Source organism: Paramormyrops kingsleyae, chromosome 10 (assembly GCF_048594095.1).
Source record: "Paramormyrops kingsleyae isolate MSU_618 chromosome 10, PKINGS_0.4, whole genome shotgun sequence".
Classification (NCBI taxonomy): Eukaryota; Metazoa; Chordata; class Actinopteri; order Osteoglossiformes; family Mormyridae; genus Paramormyrops; species Paramormyrops kingsleyae.
In genome coordinates this window covers 2,927,113-2,948,751 of record NC_132806.1, presented here as the reverse complement: position 1 = coordinate 2,948,751, position 21,639 = coordinate 2,927,113, and the positions used below count along the sequence as shown (strand labels likewise).

Here is a 21,639-nt window from a genome sequence, read left to right as displayed (position 1 = left end):
AAAATCGGTCACATTATGGAATGCTACCAAATAAACCACAATTCATTAATAATACTGTGAATATATAGCTGCACAGGCATATTGTTGCATTTTTGGTTTGTGTGAAATGTAAAGCCAATCTAAGGTGAACTGGTTTGGTCTTGACTCTTGGTTGACAGTGTTGGGAGATGAGTAATATATTGATGCTTCAGTACCAAATTAACACAAAAGTATAAGAATAAATCGAAGCCATATTTAGTGAAATTAGGGTGTCAGACCCATATACTGGAGCCCTCTGGCACTTTCTTATGACGATGTAATTCATGAGTCTCCATTGAGAAAACAAGAAAGGTCAGAGTTTAGTTGGGAGTTATGCAATTGAAGGCAATTTTATTTATATACTATTATTTGTTTCTATTTGTTACTTCTTTTTCATATTTCTGAACCTTACTTTCTATATATTTTTATATTTGTACCATATAAAATGTTATCATTATTTATTGGTGGGGGGTCACCTAGGGAGCCAAGCAAGCTAGAATCGGCACTGCAGTAACAAATCCGAATTTGGTAGAACACAGCCGATAGAGAGTCTTGGTCATTTCAACTACTCTCCTTCCTGTGTTGTGCACTTTTCTAAGAAAAAAATGTTCCCAAACCGTCGATTATGACTTATTTATCAGCATTAGCAATAACTAATTCACAGCCCCAGTCCAGACGTTTCTGTCCCGTGATTGGCTAGGAGACCTGGAGGGCAGGAAACCTTCCAACATGGCAGCCAACACTGGTCACTCCAGAGAACTGCAGCAAACGGTTCATTTCCCATCTGTTCCAAGCAACGGATATTTAGATATATAGAAAAAAACAAAGATATGAGAACAAACTGCAAGTTTCGGCCACTTGCCTTCCCCATACTGCACTTGCTACAGTATTTCACTAAAAACAGGCAAATCCCCGCAGGAGTTCCCACATTGCCGATGTCTACAAATCTGTCTACTGCTCCGAGGCTCGTTTTCTGATATTCGTCGATAGTGATACCAATTAGGGCTCTGTGATGTCTAAAAAATAACATGCAATATTTTAAATTAAAAATATGGGGATAAACGTTAAATTTGGAATCCCCCCCACCCCCACTGCACCACCAAGAGAGGCACTTTTCAGTTTTTTCCTGAAAAACAATATGAAAGCCTATATTAAACACACCATACAGGCAATCCTCTAAACAGCCAACATTAAGACCTGCCACTGTTCATAGCTGTTCACAGCAGTGCTGATCCTCATTTTAGTCTCTGTGGAAAACAATAGATCAGTAGGTTACTTATAATTTAAAAATATGTCACTCTAAAACCTCTAAAACAGTGGTTCACAAACTTTTGATACTGCCTAACACCTCAGAAAGTACTACCATCTCTGCATACTACCATCTCTGCATACTACCATCTCTGCATACTACCCTCTCTGCATACTACCATCTCCGCATATTACTATCTCTGCATACTACCATCTCTGCATACTACCATCTCCGCATACTACCCTCTCTGCATACTACCATCTCTGCATACTACCATCTCCGGATACCATCATCACCACATTGTGCCCGAGTGCTGCTGGTGGCAATTTTCTCACACATTTTCTTATGTTTAGATTTTGAATATTCAATTAGAATACTAGTGTTGTATGATTCTGACTTCGAACCTCCTCTTGATGGTTCAGTAGAGCACAGTGTGCAGTCCCGTTTTGCTTTGGATTTCGTTGTTACCTGTGAAGTATTTCTACACCGCAGATATTTAGATAAAAAAGGACAAAGAAAAGATTTTCAGTGTTTTCACAGACAAACAATTCTATTTGTTAAACATAGACTAATTTAGAAATGATGCCTTCAATACATTACAAAAAAGTTTGGACAGAAGTAAAGTAAGACTGAAAACATTCTGGAAGGTTCCTCAAGCAGCAAGTGAACTGATAACAGGTTTGGGTATGAAGATTGGATGTAAAAGGAGCATCTAGCAAACGCTCAGTCTTTGCAAGCAAAGAATCATCCCTTTGTGCTGAAATTCGTGAGAGAATTATCTGTCAATTTAAAAACTGTTTCTCAGTGGAAGACAGCAAAGAATTTAAATCTGTCATCATCTACAGTTAATAACATCGTGAAAAGATTCAGGAGAAATCTCTGTGCATAAAGGCCAAGGGCGGAAACCACTGCTGAATGTGCGTGACCTTCAAACCCTTAGCAGCATCGCATTAGCAACCGTCATGCTACTGTCACTTAAACATTATGCTGCTGCATCAAGAATGTTCCCTGAAAATGTATTATGCAAAGAGGAAGCCATACATCAATTTTGTGCAAAAACGCCGGCGAGTTCTCTGTGCCCAAGCTCAACTGAGATGAACCAAAAGACAATGGAAACGTGTTCAGATTAGTCCACATTTCAGCTTGTTTGAAAGATGAAAAAGACCATCCAGACTTATCAGGGAAAAGTGCAAAAACCAGCATCTGCGATGGTATGGGGGTGCATGTGTGCGCATGGCTTGGGGGTCTGTATATACGCGAAGGCACCATTGATGCGGAGGCTTACATTGGAATGTCAAATCAACGTCTTTTCCCAGGAACTCTATGTATATTTAAGCAGGACAATGCCAGGCCTCATTCTGCACAAATGACAAAAGTGTGGCTTCGTAGACATAGAGTCCGTGTGCTTGACTGGCCTGCCTGCAGCCCAGATCTGCCTCCTATTGAAAATGTCTGGCACATGACGAAGAGGAGAATCAGACAATGGCAACTGTGGACTGTTGAGCAACTCAAGTTTTGTATTGCAACAATTAGTTTCTTCAGTTAGCAAATGATTGAGAAGTATAATTAAAAGAAATGGGGATGTGAGCCAGTGGTAAACTTGCCTCTTTCCCAACTTTTCTGGGGTGTGTTGCAGGCATCAATTTCTAAATTTATTTATATGTAACAAATAGAATTAAGTTTGTCTGTGAAAACATTGAAAATCTTTTCTTTGTCCTTTTGCCTGTTTATGTAAGGTTCAAGTGAAGTACCAAACTACAGATTTTATTTTTCATTGCATTTTTAGAAAGTGTCCTAACTTTTCTGGAAATGGGGTTTGTATTTACTTCATATGTATCTTTAATGCATCCGACCGTTGAGATGTCTATCGCATCGCCTCAGTGATGGAGTTGCACATCCATAGTCTGCACACAGTGCTTTCAATCATATTTGAGTTTTAAGTCTCCATCACAATGTGGTTTCGCAGTCAGTTAAGTGTGTTCCACTTAAGTCTGACCATGATAAGACCTGCTCAGATTACTGCTGCTACAGTACTACTTCATTGAGGTGCTTTTCTCCATCGTAAACAGCAGTGCAAGATAACAAACATGACAATAAGAAAGAAAAGTTCCACTGTGAGGCAGCAGACACGTCACTGGCAGGTCATAAACTACAGTGTGTCTGAAATTATTATGCAAATGTAATCATTTGAAATATTTTCGAATACCTTGATCAAACTGGTCAACTATATATATTAAAAAGACTGTCTACAATAATATTTTTTGAAGATCAGAGTTAAACAAAAAAATGCAAAAATGGCTGTCTGATGTTATTATGCAAGGCATGTTTTACTGTCTGAATGGGTAGGATTGTGCAACCATATGCAAAATGTATAAACAGAAATACAATATAAGAGTTTTCACTATCCAGGAAGAAGAAACAAACACTTTTACATATTTATATAATAACCTTTTTTCTCAGCAATCATAATAATGATTCATCCATAGAACTAGTGTTGATGGTTTCTGCAGTGACAGCTCACTGCACTTCACTGCACTTTGAGTGGTATCCCCAGCCTGAAGTACTCTTGGGTTGCTTTTCTTCCTCCCTTTGTAAAGTTCGTTTCACCTGCGACCACATGTTTCGCAGGTCGGGTGAAGATGGTGGCCAAGTCATCAGCTTGCTTGCAGAGAACCTTTTTCGAGTTAGGAAGCCTGTACTCCAGAAGCATGCGAAGCATGGGCACTGCCTAGCATGACCAAGCAGTTCGGCTTTGGGACTCCTGTACCGTGTGTAGAATGTGCCTTCCGGTCATGTGCAGCAGTTCACACCGTTCAGCTTCACCCCATCATTAACTCTGAATGACCCAGTGCCTTTACCGCTGCCAATCCCAGCTTAGGTCATAATCTCACCACCTCCCTGTTGTCGCTTCCGGCTTGCAGGAGCTTCCCTATCACACCACCCATCTGGGCCATCCAGCATTACCCTTTATCCATCAGCAAAAATCACTTTACTAAAGTCAGTTCATAATTTTTCTCTGATCCACTTTATATGTTGCTTTATGTGTGCTTAATTGAGAGCTTGCCTGAGACTAGACTTCCTGACTTCGCCCAGCAATCTAAGGATTCTGCATCTCTTGTCACGTTTCACACCTGACACACCTGCACTGATGAACACTTCTGAACTGCTTAGTAAGGGATATCTAATGAGAATCTGGTTCAGTTGACATTTGCCCCAGGCAATAATGTTCTTCAATCCTTTTCCTTTGGTTTGTGTTATTTCTTTGTTCACATCATTCACTGCTTTTTTCACAGTTTGGTGGTAATATTTTTTAACTCTCCAGTTTTGTCTTAGCATGAGCCAATAACTGTTTCTCACTGGCTGACAAGACAGAGACATTCACATCATAACTAAATGTTTGGCATTATTCTTCAACCTGCACAATAACACCAGAAGTGGTTTTCTCATGGTTTGCTGTTATCTGCAAACTAGATGTCAAACAATGTTCTATAACATAAGTAGAAACAAGCTTAGTATATTGCCCTTAGTACAACAAAAAACAGTAATTCATTTTGTCTATTTGTTCTAGCGATATTTAAAACATTACAATGGTATAATAATTTCAGACACGCTGTACACAGAGCTCAGTTCCCAACAGCAACACCAGAGTGACATTGAAAAACCAGCATGTAAGATGGAATCAGGCCTTTAGAGCAAACAAACCACTGCTGAACTTCAGCTGTTTGCCAGTCATCCAGACCTGCATACATACTCTGAATCTGTCCCAGGACAAGTGACTAGGAAGAGCCTCTGTTTATAGGTCTGCCTTTATTTGTACAGTCCATCACACAAAATGGAACCATGAACTTTCAAATCCATCCTCTGTTTATTCACAAAAAATCACAACAGAGATAAAGTACAGCTCCCTAACTAAATTGCCTTAAAACACAATATCAGTACATACATCATTTTAGGCACAGGACCTAACAAGTTCAATTCCTCACTGTTCTGTGTTCTACCTAGTTGACAATTCTGGAGAAGAATCAAGCATCAAGCATTCTTACGCAAGATAAAACGTTGGATCTTGCTTTTTAACATATAACACAACTGCTTTCCATTTTAATAAACTGCAGAGAGGACGAGCACAGATGACTAAGCAGGTGTTTTCCTTAGCCAGCTGCTCACCTGTTCTCACTTGACTCAAAGTGTAGGTGGCACTGGGACGGCACCCTAACTAGAGAACATACTCTATATGCTCTCAGCTCAGCATGGCTGTGACATGCATAAGACTGGTTTACTCTACCAGGAACAGCTGACATATTTATCACTTGACATACAAATAAACAGTAAACTGATCTAAAAATTAAAAAAAATCAAAAAATCTGTACACTGGCTTGAAAGAACTTTTGTGATGATGTGTGAATTTGCTGGAACTCTATTTTCTCTGCTTTCCTCAGTGCCAGCGTAGCTCTGCATTCAGATCTGGTCACAAGTATTGGAGTTTGATTTTGTAATTTGCTATTATACACCTGAGGAGTGTGTCCAGTGAGAGAAAGCATGCTTTAAAAACCTTTAAACTTTAACTGAACATGCGTTGTTAACTGAAAATCCTGTTTTCTCCTAAACATGATCACTCTGTTCTGAATCTAGCACCTGCTCTCCTCTGTAGAGTCTCTGTGCGTAGCCTGGGGGATGTAAGGTCACACACGTGGGATGAGAGGTTTAGTAACATTTAAGTGGAGTTGTGCAACTCCAGCAGGACTTCCAGCATGATTAAACGGCATGAACATGTCTTACCTCCACACATCGCTGCCTTTGGAGAAGGTGGACGTCTTGATCACCTCCGGTGCCATCCATGCGTAGGTGCCCGCTGTGCTCATTTTGGTGGTTTTGTGCCACTCGCGTGCCAGTCCAAAGTCTGTGATCTTCAGGGTCTTACTTTCTACGCATTCATTCTCGATGGGCTCAGCCAGGAGGACTATGTTCCCAGGGATGGTAGGAGAGACACAAACAGAAAGCAAGAGTGAGGAACTTGCCATCTGACCGACCAACAGAGTAACATTGGTAAGCAATTCACAGGTGGCATCTGAGTACATAAATCCACCCTTGCAAAATAATGAGACCAGGGCGACATTCCATTCATTGGGCTGCAGACTAAGGACAACTAGGAGATCCTGCGCAAACAACTGACAGGCAGCCAACGACAGCAACACGTTGCCACAGCAACCGGCAGACAAACACACAAACCAGAACTCGTGGGTCTTTCAGTTCCTCTTCCACCCCATCCCCCTCACCAGCCGAGATTAATCAGATCAGTCTCTCAAACAAAATTAGTAATACTCTTTGCCGCCCTTATTGCTGAACGATGAAAATAAAAAGTGGAAGCATTTTTTGGCAGTTTGGCCTGTCAGTTCACTGTCAGCTACGCTTAATGCTGCATGATGCTTTCTCTACTTCACTGGTAAGTAGTCAACCACAATAAAAATGAAGCACACCGAGAAAAAAAAAAGTGTGAACTGCTGTGGCTTCAGATACAGTGAAATGGTGGAAAAGACAAAAGTTTCCACCAGCAGAAGTTGTTTGGTGATGTTTAACATTTCGGTGCTACTGTCTGACCCGCCTCTCTCTTGGGGCCACTCAGGCTCAAACTAAATTAGCCTACATATTATGGTGGCACACTGATTGTGGAATTAGAGAAACATCACAAACAACCATGTGAACAAATTACTATAAACATCAAAAATCAAAAGCTTCATTATAATATATAAAGCCACTGGTGACTGCATGTTTGGTTTATCCAGCAATCATATAGTAGCTTGTCCTAAGCTGGATTTGGGGTCTGTGGTGCCCATCCAGGCACTGCAGGGCGGATGGCATGGAAACACCCATTGTGGGATGTCAGTCCATTAGGGATGGCACGGTTCATGAAAAAAAACCGAACCGTTCGGTTCGCTTGTCTCGGTTCGGAGCATGCATGCGTCGCACGGTTCGACGGTTCATGACATGCGCAATGTAGCCTCGTGCCCCGTATGTGACGTCAGTGTGTTTCCCTTTCGCGCGAAAGAATAGGCTATATGCACAGAGCGGTGTGATGTAGTTCCGGTAAAAGTTCAGCCAGCTAAGTAATTTCAGGTAGCCTTTCGTTTGCTGCGTTTAGCTCGCGTTTTCGGCGTTACCACCCTGTCTCTGAAGAAAACGTTTAAATTTCAGCCAACCGATAGCACAACATCTGAACACTGTTGTGCGCCTTTGTTGTGTGACTTTATTTAATGTGCGGTTAGGCACTTTGTTAAAGAAAATTAAGTTATCTGTGACAAAGCACTCCAGTGAGTGTCATGCCTCGATCGTCCGGTCTTTCCGTGTGCCACGCCCCCTCGTTAACCCTGTGTGGATTCCCCGTGTTTACCAGCTGTTCCCGATTGTTGTCAAATTTGTCATTACTTCATTGTATTTAGTCCGCGTTTCCGTTTCTTTCTCCAGTCCGGTCATTATATTGTAATTCTGCTTTACCGCTCGTCTGTGTTCCTTTTGCTCATTAAACCCCGCATTCCCCCGATCCTAGGTCTCCTCGCCTCTGCTTCCCCGGTCAGCGTTGTAACAGTAAGCCTGCTTCCATGCTGCAATGTGAACATTTGCCATGTTCCTAAAAATTCTGTTTATTGCACAGTGTCTGACCACACAGACCTACAGGCTATTGCCAGATGATCATACTAGACATATCAACTGGACATATTTTGCACTATTACAGATTGATGTCTTGTACATACACAGAAACTGATTTTATCGATTACTCAACAACATTCAATATAATTAATACCAATTTTTTTCACGTTATATAACCGAATCAGGCTTAATCAAGATAGGTGATCTATCATTTTAACGATCCCCAATTAACCCCGTGGACCGGACAAATACAAAACGAATGATTAAACATTATATGCGTCTTTTATTTTATTACTGTTCTGGGATTAATAATGTTTAATAATTTTAATAATGTGCTTTAAGTCAAGTCAAATTCAGTTTATGCATGATTACATGATATAACTTTTTTAATACTGTATCCTAAATTGTGGATAATTAAACTATATATCATATGCTGAAGTACATTTCTGGAGTGTTAAAGATTAAAAGAAAAAATAACAAGAACCGTACAGAACCGAAAACCGTGACCCTAAAACCGTGATACAAACCGAACCGTGGGTTTTGTGAACCGTGCCACCCCTACAGTCCATACAAGGACAAGATCACACACTACAGGGAATTTCAGAGCCTACCTGAATTGTCTTTAGACTTCATAGGGAAAGCTATAGAGCACAGGGAGAGCATGCAAACTGCACCCACGCAGGGCAGGGGTGAGGTTCCAACCCCTACCTCTGGGCATGTAACCCATGGAGCCAGCATGCCACCACATACTGGGTCTAGCGCTCTGCTATCGGAACTCATCCTCAATCAGAATGGGAAGCAGACATCCAGTGAGGTCTTGTGAACCTTCCTGTTGTCCAGTTTATTTTATATCCCTCCCATCATATCAATTTCATTTTTCATTAGCTACTACCATTTGGCCGTTAATAACTTCAGTGATTTACATGTCCAGGAAAACCTTATGCGGTGTGTCTGTTACTGCAGTAGTTATTTTGTTGAGTCCAGACCTACCATAACTGTGTCCTCCACAAATTTCACGACGGTGTTGGAGCTGTTGTGTTACTGGGCACAGAGATCTGAAATCTGTGCCTTCCTGTGTAAGTAGCTCTGTGACTTTATTTAGTTGTTTTGCTTTCAGGCATCTGTTTAATTCCCGCTTACGACTCCCACTGAGGAGCATTTCAGTGTGATCCTCCTCTCTCCCTCACACTGGTAGCACAGCTCACATCCTGCATTTTGTCCACTTGTTCGGTGACACTGCCATTGACTACAGAATGGAATGTAGCATAGGGACCCGAGCTATTCAGGGAGGAAAGCATGCAGGACAGCCAGAGGCCCTGAATAGCCTCACACAGACAGAGAGGGGCCACAGAGAACAGCCTCACACAGACACAGAGGGGCCACAGAGAACAGCCAGAGGCCCTGAATAGCCTCACACAGACAGAGAGGGGCCACAGAGAGCAGCCTCACACAGACACAGAGGGGCCACAGAGAACAGCCAGAGGCCCTGAATAGCCTCACACAGACAGAGAGGGGCCACAGAGAGCAGCCTGAAGCACTGAACAGCCTCACAAAGACACAGAGAGGGGCCACAGAGAGCAGCCTGAAGCACTGAACAGCCTCACAAAGACACAGTGAGGGGCCACACAGAGCAGCCTGAGGCACTGAACAGCCTCACACAGACCCACAGCACTATATCACTCAAAAGTATCAAAAAGACACTGCACATCTGTCTGTGCTGCATTCACAGGGATTTAAGGTGTCAGGCTTTTATTATTTTCTTATATAAAGTAAAATTTCCTTTATGAAAATTATTTAATTTCTCTTTATTTTAAACCTTGGTTGCAGAGTATCCAATGACCAACCTAGAAATTTAGTTCCAATATTCAGAATCCGGAAACAAAACCAGTTCTGTGAGCAACTGCTTAAGATATGCACCCACGCTCTAGTAGCTGGGGGAAGCCCCGCCAATCGCACAGCAAGCATGCACAGTGATCAGTGTGTCACCTAACATGGCACTTCAAGGAAGAATGTAAACCTTTCATCCTTCATAAAATGTCATAAAACCTTCAGAAGGACTTCAATATTTAATGAAAACTACCCAAACTTGCATACATAATTACATATAAACAAAAATGTGGAATCAAATGATCATGTGCAGAAGTGAAATGTTTCATTCAGTAACACAGTAACACCCTATAGTAAGCAAATGTTTCTAGTAGAAGATCTAACTGCTAAACCAGCAGAAGAACTGAATGTGACTGTCGTATTAGTGCACAGAAGCACTGAATGTGACTGTCGTATTAGTGCACAGAAGCACTGAATGTGACTGTCGTATTAGTGCACAGAAGCACTGAATGTGACTGTCGTATTAGTGCACAGAAGCACTGAATGTGACTGTCGTATTAGTGCACATCCTCCCCGATAAGGTTCTGAGTGAGATACTACATTTTAAAATTCTGAAGCATCAATATTCAGTATCTTCTGGAGGTCAGGATACCAGCAGACAGTTTAGGTTGCTTTGGAGAAATGCTTCAATGCAGCACTGCTTGAAAACATGTATTGACATTAACCACAATGCTTTTCCTGTGGCCCAGGCTTGTGGCCTGAGGAAATGACAAACACTGCAATGCACTTTTCAATAAGATATGCTCCAGACATGGAACCTCTATTCTTGCCGAAAGATTAACAAAGGTGATCAATGGAGGCAGACAGCTGGTGCATCACTGTGAAGAGCAAGACACTTACTCCAAGTCCAACGAATGTGACCCACGGCAGCCCCAAGAACGAGACATATCAGACATAGGAAGAGGTGAGTGTGTTCCTCAGCCAGTTCCCCACCCAGACCGAGATGCTCACTGCTTTGTATGTTCATTACTTTTGGACAAATTGTTTGGACAGACGGATGGATGGAAAGACAGACACACAGACAGACAGACAGAGACAGACAGACCAACCATTGATGGCTCGACATGCCAAAATGTTTGCTGTCATGACAAAAAAGCACCTATCCACCCAATCATCTAATCCAACGGCTGACTGACCCAAAGGCCCGATTGCTGCCCCTTCCATTCCCCTTGCCCATGTACTTATTATGGAATTCAGCTGCTGAACGGCACTAGCAGGTTATATTTCTTTGTCATTTATCAGACATTCTTATAAAGCTCTAATAAAATGAACTTACTTGGGTATTTTCCAAGGAAAAGAAAATGGGGTAGCTAAACAGAGCAGGCATATTGCTAGATGGGGGGGGGGGGGGACTGATGACGCATCTGTTGCGCTCCCTTACACCCCATTCATATACACACTGAAGCCTGATTATATATCGCTTATTTTACCGTTATGGTGTCATGCGGGAATGGGAACTAAACGGTAAGGTATACCCGTTAATCTATCCACCGGTGACCTAGTAACATAAGCGATAACTTTTTGACACAGCTCCAGTGAGAAGGGTGGGGGGAGAGGCCTCACCCCCCTTTTTTCAGTACATTGATATCAGCTAGGTGTACATGACATGCGTCATTTTACCATTATGGAAGACTGAGTAGGACTGAAAATGTACTGATCCCGTGTTGTTGGGTTTCGTATTTGGAAGGGGGTCACACACACAGTTAGACTGAGTCACACACACAGTTAGACTGAGTACAGTGCAGTTGTTCAGTGAAGCACTGGAGATGGACAAACTGTTGAGGACTTATTTTAGCAACCACTAAAAAAACGTTGTTTTAACTGTCATTAAAAAATAACTAACCTACACATATTGATACAAGCATTAAGTGCTTGTTTATTAGAGTTTACTAGAGAAATTATTTCATTTAATTTCATTTCAACTTCATCGATAGAGAGGGAACATACTAGGGATGGCACGGTTCATGAAAAAAAACCGAACCGTTCGGTTCGCTTGTCTCGGTTCGGAGCATGCATGCGTCGCACGGTTCGACGGTTCATGACATGCGCAATGTAGCCTCGTGCCCCGTATGTGACGTCAGTGTGTTTCCCTTTCGCGTGAAAGAATAGGCTATATGCACAGAGTGGTGTGACGTAGTTCCGGTAAAAGTTCAGCCAGCTAAGTAATTTCCGGTAGCCTTTCGTTTGCTGCGTTTAGCTCCTGTTTTCAGCGTTACCACCCTGTCTCTGAAGAAAACGTTTAAATTTCAGCCAACCGATAGCACAACATCTGAACACTGTTGTGCGCCTTTGTTGTGTGACTTTATTTAATGTGCGGTTAGGCACTTTGTTAAAGAAAATTAAGTTATCTGTGACAAAGCACTCCAGTGAGTGTCATGCCTCGATCGTCCGCTCTTTCCGTGTGCCACGCCCCCTCGTTAACCCTGTGTGGATTCCCCGTGTTTACCAGCTGTTCCTGATTGTTGTCAAATTTGTCATTACTCCATTATATTTAGTCCGCGTTTCCGTTTCTTTCTCCAGTCCGGTCATTATATATTGTAATTCTGCTTTACCGCTCGTCTGTGTTCCTTTTGCTCATTAAACCCCGCATTCCCCCGGTCCTAGGTCTCCTCGCCTCTGCTTCCCCGGTCAGCGTTATAACAGTTGAGCCTGCTTCCATGCTGCAATGTGAACATTTGCCATGTTCCTAAAAATTCTGTTTATTGCACAGTGTCTGACCAAACAGACCTACAGGCTATTGCCAGATGATCATACTAGACATATCAACTGGACATATTTTGCACTATTACGGATTCATGTCTTGTACATACACAGAAACTGATTTTATCGATTACTCAAGAACATTCCATATAATTAATACCATTTTTTTTCACGTTATATATATATATAACGTGAAACGAACCGAATCAGGCTTAATCAAGATAGGTGATCTATCATTTTAACGATCCCCAATTAAATTAACCCCGTGGACCGGACAAATACAAAACGAATGATTAAACATTATATGCGTCTCTTTTTGTATGTTTTCTAAATAAGACCGCGTGCCCATACCCAACTGTAATAGCGATTAAAGCGATCTATTCTTTTAGCATTTATGTTAAGGCAAGACTTTTATTTTATTACTGTTCTGGGATTAATAATGTTTAATAATTTTAATAATGTGCTTTAAGTCAAGTCAAATTCAGTTTATGCATGATTACATGATATAACTTTTTTAATACTGTATCCTAAATTGTGGATAATTAAGCTATATATCATATGCTGAAGTACATTTCTGGAGTATTAAAGATTAAAAGAAAAAATAACAAGAACCGTACAAAACCGAGACCCTAAAACCGTGATACAAACCGAACCGTGGGTTTTGTGAACCGTGCCACCCCTAGAACATACCATCACTAAATAATAAATATATAACCAGTAGTCCCCCGCCTGTTCAGTAGCTGCTTATCCAGTGTCTTGCTGAAGCCTCTTCCACAGATTAGCAAGGTGAGGTGCCCCCCCCGGTCTGGCCCTGGTACAGCGCGATGCAGGAAATGCCCAAAGACACACATACAGTCACCTGTACCACTGCATGACAGAAAGGCAGAAATTGTTAAGAACAAAAGATAAAGTAAAACATATAAGTCTAATGTAGTAAATGAGACAAAGGTACACCCTAAATACCACTTAAAGCACAATCTCCTTGCTGAACATAATTTAAAAACTGTGCTGTCATGATGACTGTCACCTAATGGCTCATTTATACCACTAAGTACTGTAGATTTTAGGATAGTTAGACTTGACCATTTTGTCCAATGTTTTCATAAAAGGACCTCAGACATCATGCAATGTTATCAAATTTTATTGCACCATATCCATAAATATACCAATATGCTTTAAAACTTTTTTTCTTACTTTGAACCTTGCAGGAAGTCAAAGATGTGGGTAATTATACGCTCAGTTAGAGCAGAAATCATGCTGTTGCTGTGAGGAATAGAGACCAAAATAAGCAATGTGAATATGAAGAAGGCTGATGTGTAGCTCTGTGGGGCGTTTTCTGCCCAGTTCGCAGTGACACAGGCTGGCTGGAGGAGCTGAAGAGCCGTGTGCTGCGAGCCTGCATCTCCCTGCCGTAGGCGAGGGCAGAATTCCAACAGGGGTGGGGGCTTTCCCAGGAAAAAGGGCAGCTTTGTCCCGAGAACGGCAGCGACACGGCCCATCAGACAACCCGGCAGCCTCTCCACGGACAGCGGGAGAGAGAGAGGGACGCATCGAGGCAAATTCTCATGCTACACATAGTTATTATAGCCTGTGCTGCCAAAAGCATGGCTATTATACAGAAGGGAGCACATTTGTGACGGCTGGGCTCCTCCACAAAGCACATGCTGCTGGCGCCTGCAGATGGAAGGCCCAATGCAAGCAGCCCTGTGGTAGGAACCTGCCTATTAAACAATGAAGCTTACTCTTTTTTTTCCCTCCTCTCTTTACATATGATTCACAAGGCTAAAGCAATCGCAGAAGGCTCTGGTGTGTGTGTGACATGTAAGCGTGCTCTCCAGCTTTCTGTGTGTGTGATGTATAAGCATGCTCTCCGCCTTTCTGTGTGTGTAATGTGTAAGCGTGCTCTCCGCTTTTCTGTGTGTGTGATGCGTAAGCGTGCTCTCCGCTTTTCTGTGTGTGTGATGTGTAAGCGTGCTCTCCGCCTTTCTGTGTGTGTGATGTGTAAGCGTGCTCTCCGCCTTTCTGTGTGTGTGATGTGTAAGCGTGCTCTCCGCCTTTCTGTGTATGTGATGTGTAAGCATGCTCTCCGGCTTTCTGTGTGTGACGTGTAAGCGTGCTCTCCAGCTTTCTGTGTGATGTGTAAGCGTGCTCTCCGGCTTTCTGTGTGTGTGATGTGTAAGCGTGCTCTCCGCCTTTCTGTGTGTGTGATGTGTAAGCGTGCTCTCCGCCTTTCTGTGTATGTGATGTGTAAGCATGCTCTCCGGCTTTCTGTGTGTGACGTGTAAGCGTGCTCTCCAGCTTTCTGTGTGTGATGTGTAAGCGTGCTCTCCGGCTTTCTGTGTGTGTGACATGTAAGCGTGCTCTCCGGCTTTCTGTGTGTGTGATGTGTAAGCGTGCTCTCTGGCTTTCTGTGTGATGTGTAAGCGTGCTCTCCGGCTTTCTGTGTGTGTGATGTGTAAGCGTGCTCTCCGGCTTTCGGTGTGTGTGACGTGTAAGCGTGCTCTCCGGCTTTCTGTGTGTGTGATGTGTAAGCGTGCTCTCTGGCTTTCTGTGTGATGTGTAAGCCTGCTCTCCAGCTTTCTGCGGCTCCTCTCTCTCTATTCCCATTTCCTCACACAGGCCCAAAACACAGAGCTCAGCTGAAATGCAAACTTTTGCCCATGTAACATGCCACGTTTCCAGCACCAGATAAATGCCCGACACTGTGCTCAGACCCCATGCCTCACTCACAGCTGCATATATATGTGTGTGTGTGTGTGTGTGTGTGTCTGACTGCCCAGCAGCCATAACCACAATGCTCTGCATGCAGGTACTCCGAGCTCTTTGACTGGTCACCAATTAAAGCAAAGGGGAAAACACCTTTAAAAGTGGGAGAAATGCTTAGAATTCCTTAAATGCATTTAAACTATGCCAAGTCTTTTAAGCCACCAGTGGAGTCAAGAGAGATGACAGAGGGGGTTACCATGCAAACGTCATTAATTATTGAGAGATGCTTAACCAATCAGCAAAGACAGATATTTCATGAGCAATGTGATATGGTGCATGATTGTCAGTGTTTATTAAACACTGAGTGCAGCAGAAACATACTCAACATATTAAAGATGGGAGAAATATGGCTTTAAAATCAATGGAAAATGGAATCACTACACACTGTCCATCGTGTTGAGTATCGATAGCAGATTGAATCACTGCACACTGCCCATCATGCTGAGTACAGCTTCATGATGATCTATGACATTCCAGGGTACACAGGCTGCAGGCTTGAGGAAATGTCCACATTCGATCTAAAGAATCTGGGTTGCCTTGACTTTTCACTTTTAACCGCTTATTGTATATAGAAAAGCCAGCTGATCATTTTGCCCCTATGGGAACCAACAGTAGCTCCAAGTCTCAGAATTAAGACGAATGAATTTAGCATTACATCCTTCAGTAAAGATAAACCTGCATAAATTGTAACAAAATAACCCTTGGAAGGTTAACTTTCTACCTCTGGGTGCTTGGACTGGTATTTTAAAAAGTTAAATGTTCATGCTGGGGATGGTTTGTATCTAAAGGTGTTCCCAAAGCTGGGAGCCCCACCTAATTAAATACACAGAGCCACAGCATGTGCTGCAGTCTTGCCCACAGTCTACTGAGCTGCCAGTAAGCTGGCATACCCTCAAACAGGAACCAGAGGAAGGCTTTCCTAACTGTTCCAGACATATCACAAGTGCACCCAAACACTGCCCGACCTTGCAAAAGTATTAGTAACAGCTTAAACAATCAAAACAACCAGGACTAATGCAAACATTATAGAGCTTACATGGGGTTTCATAATGTCAATCTGATTCATAATGCCATCCATCCATCCATTTTCTCCCGCTTATCCGAGGTCGGGTCGCGGGGGCAGCAGTCTCAGCAGGGAAACCCAGACTTCCCTCTCCCCGGCCACTTCATCCAGCTCCTCTGGGGGGATCCCAGACATAGTCCCTCCAGCGTGTCCTGGGTCTTCCCCGGGGCCTCCTCCCAGTGGGACATGCCCGGAACACCTCACCAGGGAGGCGCCCAGGAGGCATCCTAATCAGATGCCCGAGCCACCTCATCTGACTCCTCTCAATGCGGAGGAGCAGCGGCTCTACTCTGAGTCACCTCAGCGACCTCCGCCCCCGAGATAGGGGAGTCCACACCCAAGTCCCCATACTCTGCTTCCACATCGGAAGGCGTGTCGGTGGGATTGAGGAGGTCTTCGAAGTATTCCTTCCACCGACCCAAAACGTCCCGGGTTGAGGTCAGCAGCACCCCATCCCCACCATAAACAGTGTTGATGTTGCACCGCTTTCCCACCCGGAGCCGCCGGATGGTGGACCAGAATCGCCTCGAAGCCGTCCGGAAGTCGTTTTCCATGGCCTCACCAAACTCCTCCCAAACCCGAGTTTTTGCCTCAGCGACCGCCGAAGCCGCATCCCGCTTGGCCTGCCGGTACCCGTCAGCTGCCTCTGGAGTCCCACAGGCTAAATAGGCCCGATAGGACTCCTTCTTCAGCTTGACGGCATCCCTCACCACTGGTGTCCACCAGCGGGTTCGCGGATTGCCGCCGCGACAGGCACCGACTACCTTACGGCCACAGCTCCGGTCAGCCGCCTCCACAATGGAGGCACGGAACATAATGTCAATCTCTTCTCCTTTGATAAAGGGTAACACCGGCAGAGCGGGTGACTGCACTCACACGCTTCCAGTCAGCTGTTAGGGTGACAGAGGAGTAAAGGCGCCCTTTCCAGTTGAAAGAATAACTACTCTACTCAAAGTTAACCAGCATCACTATACATTACATTTTACCATGACTGTGTCCAAAAAGGAGGACTAAGGCTCGAAAATGTGGGGACGTAATATTATGCATATAGAGTATATTGCCGTAAATGGTATATTGACTGAAAAATATCTTGTTGTCTCAATAGAACGGCATAAATAAATACTTGCAAGCATGGCTGTTCTCAGCTTCCGTAGTATGTGTGTGTGGGGGCAACACATTTTTTGTGTGACCGGGGGTGGGAGAGAGTGGCACTAGTTGTTGATGGGGAGGTAGGAGGGAAGGACAAAGGAGGACAGGAGGGCTAAAAGGAGGGTGTGAAACAGCAGTCTGAACCGAGGGCTGGAAAATCAGACTGTCCAGAAGCAACCTGGATGAGTGGTCAGCTTACTGGTAACCAACTGCTTTGATGCCAACCCTTTCAATACTGGACATGTAATGCAATGCATTCTGGATGTATTTATCACTGGGACCAGTGCACTGGGATCTGTGTGATAATGATAAGAGAACAGTGAGGGTGACTCCCTGGGTATTGCTGATGCTTCCCACCTCCAGGGTTGTCGGTTCGAATCCAGCCTCTAAGGCTAGGGATCTGTGCCAGCAATTGAAATGTTGCTGGTTTAAATTACGTGAATGGGTGGAGTGACTCTACTCTGTTGGACCCTTGAGTAAGGCAGGGAAAATTTGGGGGTTGGTGGCAGGATTGGTACTCCAGCCACTGGAAGAAACTCACACTGTTCCAGAGGACGAGTTTGGTGCTGAGGTAGCACCTGCTGCACTCAGGTTCTCATCCCTGAGGTGGTTTGTTGTGTGTGTGCTGTAATCAGCACATGCTCCTTACCACCACTAGTGTGGATTTCAACCACACCGCAGCACCAATACTGCACTTGTCCTAAATGACACACATCTAAGCAGTGATGAATCAAAATTCACAGTTTTGGTATTACTGGATGTCAGTGCTGCTAGACAGACTAGAAAAATGAGTGGGACCATGTTAAAGTGGTTTGAATCATATTTACAAGATAGGGACATATTTACAAGATTGTGTCAATAGGTAATTATGAATCTGAGCAAACAAAAATCACATGTGGAGTTCCTCAAGTATCCATTCTTGGGCCTCTACTATTTAACATCTGCATGCTCCCCCTTGCCACATTATGAAACATTATAACATCTCTTACCATAATTATACAGATGACACACAATTCTACATCACAGTGTCACCATGTGATTATAGTCCCTTAGATTCACTGAATACGTGTATTGAACAATTCAATGAATGGATGTACCAGAATTTTCTACAACTGAATACAGAGAAAACTAAAATAATTTTTCTTAGCCCCAAAAAAGAAAGACTGAAAGCCATTGCTCACCTTGAATCAATGACACTGAAACCTACAAATCAAGCCAGAAAACAGTGTAGACTTTTAGTTCTGGATTCCAACCTTAATTTCAACAACCACATAAACACAATTACAAAATCAGCCTATTACCACCTTAAAAACACTGCAAGGATTAAAGAATTCCTGAATTAAAGGATTTCAAAACAAGATACAGAAAAGCTTGTTCATGCATTTATTTTTATCAGACTAGATTATTGTTACAGTGTCTTCACAGATCTTGCCAAAAAATCAATCAGACAGCTGCAGCTGCAGCTCATCCAGAATGCTGCCGCCAGCATCCTTACTGCACTTAATTCACTGCATTGGCTTCCTGTGCATCACAGGACTGTATTTAAAATATTATAACTTGTGTAAAAAGCACTAAATGGTCTCGGGCCCAGATATATTTCTGATTAACATTATGAAGCATCCAGACCCCTGAAGTCATCTGGGGAAGGTTTACTCAGCGTTCCCAGAATCAACACCAAGCAAGGTGAAGCTACATAGCTGGCATCAAATTGGGTGTTCCAGCCCTGTATGCCCTGTGATTCACTGGCATCAAATTGGGTGTTCCAGCCCTGTATGCCCTGTGATTCACTGGCATCAAATTGGGTGTTCCAGCCCTGTATGCCCTGTGATACACTGGCATCAAATTGGGTGTTCCAGCCCTGTATGCCCTGTGATTCACTGGCATCAAATTGGGTACTCCAGCCCTGTATGCCCTGTGATTCACTGGCATCAAATTGGGTATTCCAGCTCTGTACGCCCTGTGATACACTGGCATCAAATTGGATGTTCCAGCCCTGTATGCCCTGTGATACACTGGTATCAAATTCGGTGTTCCAGCCCTGTATGCCCTGTGATTCACTGGCATCAAATTGGGTGTTCCAGCCCTGTATGCCCTGTGATTCACTGGCATCAAATTGGGTACTCCAGCCCTGTATGCCCTGTGATTCACTGGCATCAAATTGGGTACTCCAGCCCTGTATGCCCTGTGATTCACTGGCATCAAATTGGGTGTTCCAGCCCTGTATGCCCTGTGATACACTGGCATCAAATTGGGTACTCCAGCCCTGTATGCCCTGTGATTCACTGGCATCAAATTGGGTGTTCCAGCCCTGTATGCCCTGTGATACACTGGCATCAAATTGGGTGTTCCAGCCCTGTATGCCCTATGATACACTGGCATCAAATTGGGTACTCCAGCCCTGTATGCCCTGTGATTCACTGGCATCAAATTGGGTGTTCCAGCCCAGTATGTCCTGTGATACACTGGCATCAAATCGGGTGTTCCCCAGCATTGTGCCCTCTGCTGCCCCACCCATGAGCCTGAGTGGGATAAGAGGATAGCTGGAATTCAAAGTTGCTTATTTTTAAGCTATTGTTGCTGCATAGGTGGTGAATTTAACCTTTGCATCTGAACTCTTGCATAGAGTCACGTTCTATGTAGAAATAGGGCTTCAGGCAGCGGTGTAGCAGGATGGATCGCAGTCCTCTGTGAGCACAGTCTTCCCCCCCGACTCCCCCAGACATTCTCTATGCCTGCCACAGCCTACCTGGCCTTCTTATATGTCTGAGCCATCTCTGGATGCAGTCTGGAGACGCTTCCAAAATACAGGCAAACACTGCATATGTCAGGCACGCCGAGGCCGTTATCAGCCGCTGGGACGCCAGAGTGCAAACACAAGCAGCCAGCGCCCTGGAAAAGCACCCGAACCCACACTCTCTGTCTGATTTTGTCTCACACAGTCATACTCAATGGGCCTTTATATTCTTTGATGGTGACGACCATCTAAAGTGCAAGATGTCTGACACTATATCTTAAGTCAGAAAAACACTCCCTTTGGGAGTGCTTTGGGATTCAGCACGATGCTCAGTCATGTTAGGCTTCAGCATATCGAAATGGAGTCCATAGAACAGAGGTATTACAACAAGACAAGCTACGACTGATGTAAATTTAGGGAAATGAGAGGTTCTAGTGTGAAAAAGCAGTATTAAGCAAAGAGCTGGATTCTTTTCTCATCCAATTAATATGTATGTGTGTGTGTGTGTGTGTGTGTCCGAACCCGGCCCCTGGAGCATCCTCCCCCTCCATCCAGAACTGTGTTTACTCTCACCGGAATTCCAGTTCCGGTCGCCGGCACAGATCCAACACCCTCCTGCATGCAGGTCACACACACACGCACACACACACACGAGTGCGCGCACACTGAAACCCCCTCAGGACTGTGGCTGCTTTGACCGGAAGCCACTCCCCTCCAGAATGGTGCTGTTTTTAGGAATCTAAGCTATCGAAATCTTCAGTCACCGTAGGAGGCCAACAGAAAAAAAAATAAAAACACCCAGAGCAAGGAGTGAATTCAGTTCCTGTATGATAGTCAGGCTGAAATCACTTTGGGAGCTCGAGAAGGAACTTCAGCTGTTACAATACAGCTTTCATACTTTTATATTTTTATACTATGCAACTGTGAACCTAAAGTAGCTTAATAGTCAGTAAGAAAAAAAATACCTGGGTCATTATGGACACTTGTTTCAAAAATGACTAACTACCTACTGTATGTCCACCATAAACTCGCGCTTTCAAGGGCTTCCCAGCCATTAAGGCTCGTGACACCCTTTGGCTAAAAAGCAGAGTCTAGCTATTTTACAGAGACAAGCATACTTTTAACTGCAGCACTGCTTAATGCATAAGGACAGCAGCAGCTGAGCTGGGCACATCCTTTCAAAAGAGCCCAACGACATTTTGCAATTTGTGACAAAAAACTAAACAACAGGATATTACTCACTAGTGCAACAGTGCGAGATGCAAGTAGCGACATGTCTGCTGCCAACATTAAGAAACAATAAAAAAATGTAAGGAGGCAAAAGTGATGGTATCTCACAGCAGGCAAGGGGGAGGGAGGGATCCCATTCCTGAGCTGCACATACAAGCTATACGTTCATGTTTTGTCCCCCTTCCCTGCAAAACAATGTTT

The 21,639-nt window shown here is 43.7% G+C and overlaps 1 protein-coding gene across 1 annotated transcript in view; it reads right to left on the bottom strand.

Annotated features, from left to right (window-relative positions):
- The window catches only part of LOC111851979 (mitogen-activated protein kinase kinase kinase 11), a 40,031-nt gene that overhangs the window by 14,322 nt on the left and 4,070 nt on the right, over positions 1-21,639 (bottom strand). The window contains exon 2 of the mRNA XM_023827387.2: positions 6,044-6,224. Coding sequence (XP_023683155.2) covers positions 6,044-6,224 — 181 coding nt within the window. The remainder of the gene's footprint in view (positions 1-6,043; positions 6,225-21,639) is intronic.